The 11,545-nt window shown below is 42.9% G+C and overlaps 1 protein-coding gene across 1 annotated transcript in view; it reads left to right on the top strand.

Annotated features, from left to right (window-relative positions):
• The first annotated feature begins 11,024 nt into the window (after nt 1-11,024).
• The window catches only part of LOC103588388 (MAM domain-containing protein 2-like), a 33,206-nt gene continuing 32,685 nt past the window's right edge, over nt 11,025-11,545 (top strand). The window contains exon 1 of the mRNA XM_008570052.1: nt 11,025-11,046. Coding sequence (XP_008568274.1) covers nt 11,025-11,046 — 22 coding nt within the window. The remainder of the gene's footprint in view (nt 11,047-11,545) is intronic.

The raw sequence follows: 11,545 nt of genomic DNA, 5'->3' as shown, positions 1-11,545 counted from the left end.
TGCATCTGATTGATTGAGGGAAAAAAATCAGATATTGTGCATCTGATTGATTGAGGGAAAAAAATCAGATATTGACAATCCCCAAATCCCAAAGATTTAATAGTGTTATTTTTGCATTTGAGGAGTTCTATTTCATTTATTTTCTGATAACATAATGAACTGTTTTTGAAAACCCCTATGCCTATTACATTTTCTATACATATTCAGAAATTGACTTTTTAACTTTTTTGAGAGTCTTTGATGTGCAAAGAAAACAAGACTCCTTCAAAATATAAACTGATGGTTTATTTGTAATAGAGGATACATTTCCATAGGGGCATTCTCTCTCCACGATAGGAATCTGATTCTTGCAGAAACTTTATGTACGTTTGCTAGATGTTTTGCATGCATTATTACCCAGGCTGCTTTGATCAGCTGACAGATCCCAGAGATAATTGTCATAGGATAGAATGCAGTTGGGCATTGAGATGAAACAGACTATTAAAGTCTGGGACCTAGAAAGAGATAATCCCACAGCCATGGAGCAAGCACTAGGGAGAATGGATCCAGTGGCACATGGCTGTAAGGGCTTCTGTTCAGTGGGCAGAAGTTGGTGTCAGAGGGTAGGGCAATGGGCAGCAGGTAGAACAAATAGCAGTTAGTGTCAGGGAGGCCCCATATGAGATGACAAGGTGGGCTAACTGTCTAGAAGAGCATGCTGATCGGATAACTGGAAATACAAGAGCTAACATTTGTTAAGAGTTTGGCACTATGCTAAGTGCTCTACTTATGTTACCTTAATTAATCTTCTTTAAAACACTACAAAATTGGTATTTTAGCGTCCCCATTTACCAGTGAAGAAAGTGAGTTTCAGGTAGTATAATTAACTTGCCCAAAGTGACATGGTTTCTAAGTGGCACGGCTGGGATTCGAACCAACATCTGGCTGGTGTGATAGCCACACTCAACCACTTCACTGTACTTCCACCGGCAGGACCCAATCCAGGGAGGCATTCAGGAAATCTGGTGAGAAGATCCTAGCATGAGTTCAGGGGCTGGACCTCAGCCCTAGGAAGGAAGCCGCTAAAAACAAAGCAGTGTCCTTGACTTAGATATGCAAGGTACTAAGAGAGGTGTGGGCATTGTGCATTCAGGAAATCTGGTGAGAAGATCCTAGCATGAGTTCAGGGGCTGGACCTCAGCCCTAGAAAGGAAGCCGCTAAAAACAAAGCAGTGTCCTTGACTTAGATATGCAAGGTACTAAGAGAGGTGTGGGCATTGCTGTCAGACCTGGGTCACAAGACATCAGCCAGAATCATACCGGGAGTAAATGTGCTGAACTCTGCTTTAGAAAATGATGAATCCTGGGAGAGAGCCAGGGAGGCTTAGCCGTGAGGAGGGGAACTGCTGAGGATCACAGCCAGGAGGGGCCTAGCACTAAAGAGGACTAAGTTGTAGATTTCAACATTAAAGGCCAATTAAAGTGAAATGAATGGAGACTTTCCTCACATCAGTACTGAAAACGTGTTGCTGGTCTCTCTGTTACCTGAGCAAATGCCTGCTCTGATCCATACTGAAAAAAAAGGAAGTCGGCAATATAAATTTCTCAACTAAGTTCTTTAGTTGTTTCTCTAGAACTAAAGGACTCCTCCCCCAGATAATGAGAACAGAAATAACTAACAATTAACATTATAATTTACAAAGCATTTTTATATAAATTATTTCATCAGGTTCTCACAACATCTCTATAAATATGAAGGCATATCTTCATATGCCTTGAGTTTTAAATTCTAAAGTCAGCACAAAAGGTGAAAATTAGATACGATCAAAATTGCCCTTGAAAGTTCCTTAAATTACACATACAGCACAGTGTACACAGTTTTTTACACATTATATTATTTCTAGGTGCAACATAGGTAATTTTTCTTCCTATATATACTTTATTTGAACATTAGATAAAATAGATTTCATTTAGTGGCTATTTGTATGAAAAATATATTTCACGTACATACAGCAGTAGTTGGGTTGTTTTCAGTTGGTTTGTTTTTTCTGAGTATATTGAGTGATTTTCCAAATATTGAGTGTATGTGTTATGGGACTTCATTCTTTCATTATTCCCATTTTACAGATAAAGAAACTGATGACGCAGTTAGCGTGTGCGTGGTAAAGTTTTCACCCTAGATTATACTTTGCAAACCCTGGGTGAGCTTCACTGCACCACACAGTCACCCCGGCATGATCATCACACCTGAAGGACAGTACATTCACTAGCTAATAGAATGCCAGGATACCAAGAAGTCCCCGTGTACATGCCCTGATCACTGCTGCAGTGATGGTCTGGGACTTAGATCTACCATACTGTGCCTCGGCTCTTAGGAATCATCAATACATTGGTCTCTGGCTGTGCAGATGTATCCAGCAACTAAGCATGCCCTTAAGACTCAGTTCTTTATGTCTTGCCCTCACTGAAACCAAAACACTTTTTCTGTTGCTGCTTTCTGATGCCTGCATGTGACAAGGAGACACGTTCAGACCCTGGGGCACGTGGAATCTGTTCTTTTCGGCAAGGTAGTTTAATTATTGTTTTTGAATGCTGACTTGCTTTCTAAAAAAAAATCTGTTTGGAAGTGTATGGCCTTTTTCTGACCTCTTATAAAGATTTTTATTATTTCTAGTAAATGTCTCATAACTCAGTTCAAATTGCCTAAGCAGCAGTACTTGAAGTAGATCCTTTTCTCTCCTCCTGACACAGTGTTGGAGACACTGTGCATAGTAAATCTCCCCCAGATCCTTGGCCACATGCATCATGATCAACCTCCCAATCCCCATGTGATTTCTGCAATTCCTGCTCTTTCTTATTTGTTTGTGTTTACGTTAACATCCCTGAAGCATTGTTTTCTATTCTTATCAGTTAAAAGAGAGGCAGTGATGTTAGCAAGGATGGTGGAATAAGAACCTCAAAGGATCCTCTCCCCATAAAAGCAATGAGAATATGGATAAAAAGGTCAAAATCAACTTTGTAAGGAGTCTGGAAGTGAACCAAAGGCTTGCAACGTTTAGGAGCATGTGTTCAAGAAAAATGACTAAATATTGGGAAGAAGAGTGAGCTTCGTGGTGTCGTAACTTACCTCATTCCCGTCCTGATCTTTAAATTCATATGGAAGTACAAGGGACCCAGGATAGTGAAAACAGTCTTGAAAAATAAGAACAAGGTCAGAAGATGCACACTTTCTGATTTCAAAACTTACTTTCAAGCTACAGTAAGCAAGACTGTGTGGTATTAGCATAAGGATAAACATAGACAGGTAGAATAGAATTGAGAGTCCAGAAATAAACCCAGCATTATGTTCAATTGATTTTTGACAAGCATGGCAAGACAATTCAATGGGCAAAAATTAATTCAAAATAGATTAAAAATGTAAATGTAACTGTTGGGAAAATAGAATAGCTTAATCAGGGCCCTCACCTCAGGTCCGGTTGTGGGTGGTGTGGCGCATTCTTTGGGTGGAGTTAGTGCGCATGTGCAGTGCTGCAGCTTGGCTGGCTCTGCCTCAGGCATCCCCCGCACCCGGCCATGCTCTCCAACCTACGGCTTCCTAAGACCTGTTTTCTGGTTACCTAGCTCATAGGCCTGCGTGTGAGGGGTCTGGTGACCCAGCCTGACGTGTGAGGGGTCTGGTGACCCAGCCTGGAGTGTGAAGGGTCTGGTGACCCAGCCTGACGTGTGAGGGGTCTGGTGACCCAGCCTGGAGTGTGAAGGGTCTGGTGACCCAGCCTGACGTGTGAGGGGTCTGGTGACCCAGCCTGGAGTGTGAAGGGTCTGGTGACCCAGCCTGACGTGTGAGGGGTCTGGTGACCCAGCCTGGAGTGTGAAGGGTCTGGTGACCCAGCCTGACGTGTGAGGGGTCTGGTGACCCAGCCTGGAGTGTGAAGGGTCTGGTGACCCAGCCTGACGTGTGAGGGGTCTGGTGACCCAGCCTGGAGTGTGAAGGGTCTGGTGACCCAGCCTGACGTGTGAGGGGTCTGGTGACCCAGCCTGGAGTGTGAAGGGTCTAGTGACCCAGCCTGACGTGTGAGGGGTCAGGTGACCCAGCCTGGTGTGTGAAGGGTCTGGGGACCCAGCTTGGCATGTGAGGGGTTTGTGACACAGTCTGGAGGGGTCTGTGAGCTCCAGACCCAGCCCTCGCTAAACAACTGGCCCAGTTGGCAGGATTATGGGCAGGTAAAAGAGCCCAACAGTAACAGCTAAAACTATAAAACTCTTACATGAAAACATAAGTGTAAACCTTCATGACCTTAAATTAGAGAATAGTTTCTTACCTATGACACCAAAAGCGCGCGCGCGCACACACACACACACACACACACACAATACCACAAAAAAACCCAGAAAATTGGACTTGATCAAAATTAGAAGTTTTTTATACTTCAAAGGACATCATAAAGAAAGTGAAAAGACAAACCACAGAATGGGACCACTTGCAAATCATATATCTGGTAATATCTACTATCCAGAATATATAAAACCTTGTATAAATCAACGATAAAAAGACAACCCAATTTTTAAAGTGAACAAAGGATTTGAATAGACATTTCTCCAAAGAAGATACACAATGGCCAATAAGCTTGTGAAAGATGCTCTACATCCTTAAGTCATCAGAGAAATGCAAATCAAGAGCATAATTAGATACCACTTCACAACCACTAGGATGTCTGTAGTAAAAAAGAGGGCCAATAACAGCGTTGCTGAACGTGTGGAGAAATTGGAACTCTCACACTTTGTTGTGGAAATGTAAGTGGCACAACGACTTGTGAAAACAATTCAGCACTTCCTCAAAAAGTTAAACATAGAGTTAGCATACGGCCGTATAATTTCACTCCTAGGCATATACCTAAGAGAACTGAAACTTGTGTCTACATAAAAACTTGTGTATGACATCACATCAGCAGAAGGAAGGAAAAAAACATCTGATCATTTCAATAAATGCAAAAAAAAATTTGATAAAATGCAACACCGCTTTGTGATAAAAACACTCAACAAATTAGGTGTAGAAGGAATGTATCTCAACACAAGAAAGGCCACATATGACAAACCCACAGCTAATATACTGAATGGACAAAAATTGGAGGTTTTTCCTCTAAGATCTGGAACAAGACAAGGATGCCTACTTTTCCCACTCTTCTTCAGCATAGTACTGGAAGTTCTAGCCAATGCAGTGAGGCAAGAGAAAGCAATAAAGGGCATCCAAATTGGACAGGAGGAAGTCAAACTATCCCTATTTGCAGATGATGTGATCCTATTCATAGAAAACCCTAAAGACTCCACCAAAAAATTACTAGAACTAATAAATGAATTCAGTATAGTGGCAAGATACAAAATCAGCACACAAAAATCAGTATCCTATATGCCAATAATGAAATAGCTGAAGAAGATATCAAGAAAGTAATCCCATTCACAATAGCTACTAAAAAAGTAAAATACCTCGGAGTAAATAACCAAGGAGGTGAAAGACCTCTACAATGAAAATTATAAAACACTGGTGAAAAAAATTGAAAATGACACAAATAAATGGAAAGATATCCCACGTTCTTGGGTCAGAAGCATTAACATAATCGAAATGTCCATATTACCCACAGCAATCTACACATTCAGTGCAATCCCTATCAAAATACCAAGGATATTCTTCACAGAAATAGACAAAATAATTTTAAAATGTGTGTGGAACTATAAAAGACTTCATACAGCTAAAACAATCTTAAACAACAAAGTTGGAGGCATCACACTTCCTGACTTCAAAATATACTATAAAGCTATATTTAAAAACAAAACAGCATGGTACTGGCATAAAAATAGACAAATAGGCCAATGGAAGGGTAGAGAGCCCAGAAATAAACCGACACACTCGCAACCAACTGATTTTTGGCAAAGGTGCCAAGAATATACATTGAGGAAAGGACAGCCTCTTTGATAAATGGTGCTGGGTACACTGGATATCCACAAGCGGAAGATCAAAACTAGACCCCTATCTCTCATCACACACAAAAATCAACTCAAAATGGATTAAGGACCTAAATTTAAGACCCCAAACTATGAAACTACTAGAAGAAAACAGGGGAAACGCTACACATAATGGGAGTAAGCAGCACTTTTTGGAGCAAGACTACAAGGGCACAGGCAATTAAAGTAAAAATACATAAATGGGACTACATCAAACTGAAAAGCTTCCATACAGCAAGGGACACTATCAACAAAGTGAAGAGACAACCTACTGAATGAGAGAAAGTGTTTGCAAACTGCACATCAGTCAAGGGGCTAATACCCGGAATATATAAGGAACTCAAGCAATTTAGCAGCAAAAAACAAATAGCCCAATTAAAAAATGGGCAAAGGACCTGAACAGAGATTTCTCAAAAAAAGACATACAAATAACCAACAAGCACATGAAAAAAATGCTCACAATCACTCAGGGAGATGCAAATTAAAACCACAATGAGATATCATCTCACCCGACTTAGAATGGTGTATTAGTCTGTTTTGTGTTGCTATAACAGAATTACCTGAGACTGGGGAATTTATAAAGAAAAGAGGTTTATTTGGCTTACGATTCTGGGACAGCTGCATGTGGCACGGGCCTCAGGCTGCTTCTACTCATGGTGGGAAGCAGCAGGCAGCTGGCAGGCACAAGCAGATCACATGGCGACAGGAAGCAAGAGAGAGAGAGAAGGTGCCAAGGTCTTTTTAAACAACCAGCTCTCATGGGAACTAACAGAGCGAGAACTCACTCATTAATCCCCCCTCCCGCAGGGAGAGCATTAATCCATTCATGAGGGATCCGCCCCCATGACTCAATCAGTTTCCAACACTGCCACATTGGAGATCAAATTTCCACATGAGTTTTGGAGGGGACAACACATCCAAACTCCATCAAATGGCTATTAACAACAAGAGAAAATAACAATTGCTGGAGAGCATGTGGAGAAAAGGGAACCCTCCTACACTGTTAGTAGGAATGTAAATTGGTATAGCCATTGTGGAAAACAGTATGGAGGTTCCTCAGAGAACTAAAAATAGATCCACCTTACAACCCAGCTATCCCACTACAGGGCATATACCCAAAGGAACTGAAATCAATATATCAAAAAGACACCTGCACGCCCACGTTCATCACAGCACTGCTCACGATAGCCAAGAGATGGGATCAACCTAACTGCCCATCAGCAGATAAGTAAAGTGTGTTGTGTACACACAATGGAGTACTACTCAGCTACTAAAAAATCATATCCCGTCATTTGCAGCGGGATCAACCTAACTGCCCATCAGCAGATAAGTAAAGTGTGTTGTGTACACACAATGGAGTATTACTCAGCTACTAAAAAATCATATCCCGTCATTTGCAGTGACATGGATGGAACTGGAAACCACCATGTTAAGTGAAGTAAGTCAGGCACAGAAAGACAAATACCACATGATCTCACTCATATGTGGAATCTTGAAAAAAAAAAAGTGGTTCTCATAGAAGTAGAGAGTAGAATAATGGTTCCCCGAGGCCGGGAAGGGAGGGGTCTAGGAGAAGCGGTGGACTAACGGGTATAAAGCTGTGCTATCTGTGCTGAGTGAATCATTGTGCCGTACATGCATGTACTGAAACAACGCACTGTGCCCCGAAATATGTACAAGTAAGTGTTAAAAAAGAGCAACCTTATATACGAATGTTCATAGCAGCATTATGTATATGAGCCAAAAAGTGAAAACAACCCAAGTGTCCAAATAAAATAAAATGTAGTATATTCATAAAATGGAATATTTTATTCTTCAAAAAGGAATGAAATTCTGATACGTGCTACAACATGGATGAACTTCAAAAACTAAACGAAATAAGCCAGACACAAAGGAACACATTATGTGATTCCATTGATATGAAATTTCCAGAATAGGCAAATTCATATAGACAGAAAGTAGATTAGTAGTTTCCAGAGGCTAGGGGGAGAGGAGAATGAGGAATGACTGCAAATGGGTATGGGGTTTCCTTTAGGAGTCATGCAAATGTTCTGGAATTAGATAGTGGTGATGACTGAACAACTTTGTGAATATACTAAAAACCACTGAATTGCATTAAAAGAGTGAATTTTATGGTATGCAGATTATGTCTTAAGGTTAACTTCCAGATGTCAATCTCATTTAGGATGGAATAAATGAAATATTTCACACATTTAGAAAACCTCATTAACTCAGTGGTAAAATTATTCCTTTTAATAAAATAAGAAGAAACAAATTTGTTCCAGAATAGCAATTTTATTAGTGAGAGTGCAGGGAAAGTCACCATCCTTGATATCAGTATCTTCCTCATTCTATACTCATTTTTTAAAACTTCTTCAAAATATACCATGTTCCCTCTGGTTCAGTGTGGCTATAACATGACCGCACAGTATTCTCTTACACGGAAGCCACAGCAAGGATGACTAGTAGTTCAACTCAAGTGCCAACTCAGATTGGTGGGGAGTAGCCACATGGAACGCGATGTTTAGAAGGATTCTGAGGCTATATCTAGTCTGAGCACAAAAAAATCTAGTGATTAATTCAGAAAATTTGCCTTGAACTTGGCAGTGGTAGTGGAGATGGGCAGCACTTGAGCTAGTTATTTGATCTAGGAAAATGCATTATTCTGCTAAGAGGGTAGATAAACCTTTGGATGCACTGTAATGCAGCTAACAGGCACATTCACACAGCATGACCTAAAAACGAATTTGAGCTCTGTAATTTATATGCTAAATCTCAATATTTTGAAATAGCCAGTACTTTTGGCTGAGATGTCAAAATCACTCAGTAAGTGGCACCATCTTTCATCATACAGTATAATATCAAAGTATTTTAAATAATACATTTTTACATAATGTGTGCTTTCAGAGGGTCTTGACAAGAGAATATTATTAGCATGTGCTTATAGTAAAATCTGACACAGCGAGAGACACTGTCAAGAGAGGTGTTTTGGGGTTTTTTTTAATCGCACTCACTGAAAAGTCACGATAACTGCCAGTAGATGGACTCTGTGAGCCTGAAATAACACACATTTACTGAAGTCTGGGTTTTACCTCCGAGTAGAACTGTTTCTTCCCTCCTTTACACGCCACATAGCATGTTCTTTCTTTGACAGATAAGAGGTAGCTAGAGAATGACCTATTTCTCTAACAGACATTATAAGTCAGTGGTTCTCAAAGTCTGGTCCCCAGCCCAGCAGCACCTGGAGCATCTCTGAAATGCAGTCTGTTAGAAATGCAGCATCACCCCAGACCTACTGGATCGGAAACTCTAGGGGTGAGCCCAGCAGTTCTGTATTTGAACAAGAACTCCAGGTGACTGTGGGCTCAAATTTGAGAGCCACTGCTGAGAGCTGTTCCCTTCTAGAGTGGGGGAGAGGAAGCAGGAGAACGGGAGAAGCTGCAGAAGTGCCCTAGAGAGTGTGGAAGCAAAGGTGGTATTTGGTGTGAATGGTCATAGGCCACAGCAGGGACTTTCTCTGTTTCTTTCCTCTTTTTATACCCCATGTCCCAACTCTCCACTTCCTCAGAACAGGTTTGAAGTGCTCTCGGGATCTCCCCCAATGCCATCCCACCCCATCCCACGGCCAGCCTGCTTAGAGTCCCTTCTTTAGGGGCAGCAGCAAAGAGTGGGAAAATGAGGGTGGTGCTTAAACATTCCCTCATGCCACGATGAAGCAACACTTTTGTTCAAAAGAGGTTCGTGTCAAGAGCCCTGGCTTAGTACTTTAAAACCTAGCAGGCTTCTTTAGGGGCAGCAGCAAAGAGTGGGAAAATGAGGGTGGTGCTTAAACATTCCCTCATGCAATGAGGGAACGATGAAGCAACACTTTTGTTCAAAAGAGGTTCGTGTCAAGAGCCCTGGCTTAGTACTTTAAAACCTAGCAGGCCCCACAACTCGTAAATGCGTGTGACGTGCTTAGTGCCTGGTTCATGGTGAGTATTTACTGTGCATAAGAGGTAATGGTGGTGGTGGCGATTGCTGCAAGGGCCAGATTGTTCCACAGAGGGTGCCTGGGTTGGCATCTAGAAGCAGATGCTATTTGCACTCAGTGGGTGGTTACTATGTTAAGAAGTTTGCCAGCTGGAGATAGATCATGATCCTGGAACCCTTCAGCCAGAAAGCAAGGCAGCCTGAAGACAATGCCCTAACTGTGCCCTAGATGTGCAGATGGTCATCAGCCGAACTGCTGCTGGCCTGTCCATACTCGCTGCAGAGATAAGGATCCTGGCTGGGATGGGCAACAAGCATGGGAGGAGGGGCTGAAGCAAAAGCACAGCAAGTGAAACAAAGAGGCATTCCAGGGCCTTTCTAGCAGTTCAGTGTTGGCAGCCCCCACTGCAGGCAGTGGCAGGGGCTGGGGGCAGCCACAGGATGGAAGACAGCAGGTTAAATGCTGGCCACAAACGTGGGAACCTCAAGCATGAGAATCTGCAGGCCAGGAAGGCAGGCGGTCCCCAAGACCCTTAGACAATCAGATCATTGGTATGGGAAGCTAGATGGGCTTGTAAGGCTCAAGATAGGGTTCTCGGCTTCAGTGCCCTCCTTTTTCTCATAAAAGTGTGTTTCCATGTCCTGGTGCAGCCAGCAGAGCATCACCTGTTAATATTGGGAAGATAGAGGGAGAGGGGGAGGAAGAAAAAGGGGGTGGAGAAGGATGGGGAAAGGGAAGGAGAAGACAGAAGAGAGGAGGAGCAGGGGGAGAGGGGCAAAGAGGGGGCGAGAAGAGGAAGAGACCGTGGAGGAGGAGGGAATGGTGGTGGCCATTGCAGAGTGCCCACTGCCTTCCAAGCCCTGGGCTGCATGTTTTGCACGTTTCCTCATTTAGCTATCAGAACTACGAAATTTGCTTCTGGAAGAGTCTGGGGAAGGGAGTCTTATTCCTACTTGAAAGAAAAATAGCTTATAATGAACTTTTCCTGCCTAGGCCCCCAAATCCAGGTTGAGGTAACCAAAGCAACTCAGCCCACTGTAATGATGCAAGCTCAGTGCAACTGGAGTCACTGGGCATGAGGGAGCCGTGGAAGAAGGGTGAGTCCGCCAAGTGACTGACCCGTCTTGCCTGGTCCCCCTGCTCACGCTGCTCCTCCAGATTCTGGTGCCCCTTAGACTGCAGACTCACATGCATGTGGGGGCTGGGGAGATGCTTGCAGTGTACTAAGAGGGCCTGGTGTGAGACAACAAAAGGCAGCAGACACTTGGCATCAGTGTTAGGAGTTAAGAGGGATTGATGGGGATTGCGGCAAGACGCAGCCCACATGCCACCCTCTGATGAGGCAGCTCTACTCAGCTCCAGCCTTCCGTTGTCCTGTGGGAAAGTGGCCTCAGTGTGGCCAGACCATTCTGATTTTTTTTACAAGAGGCCAGAGATCCAGTGTTCGGGCGACCTTCATGCGGATGACACACCACATCCACAGGCTCTGTGCCCACAGATTGACTGGACCGCAGTTGCATATTTTTCCAAGTTGCAAACAGAAGATTGACCCCTTGCCTGTGTCCTTTTTCTCTCCAGGGCATTACATTTACGTGG

The sequence above is a fragment of the Galeopterus variegatus genome, unplaced genomic scaffold, assembly GCF_000696425.1.
Source record: "Galeopterus variegatus unplaced genomic scaffold, G_variegatus-3.0.2 Scaffold565, whole genome shotgun sequence".
Taxonomy (NCBI): domain Eukaryota; kingdom Metazoa; phylum Chordata; class Mammalia; order Dermoptera; family Cynocephalidae; genus Galeopterus; species Galeopterus variegatus.
This window is presented reverse-complemented; position numbering and strand designations above follow the sequence as displayed.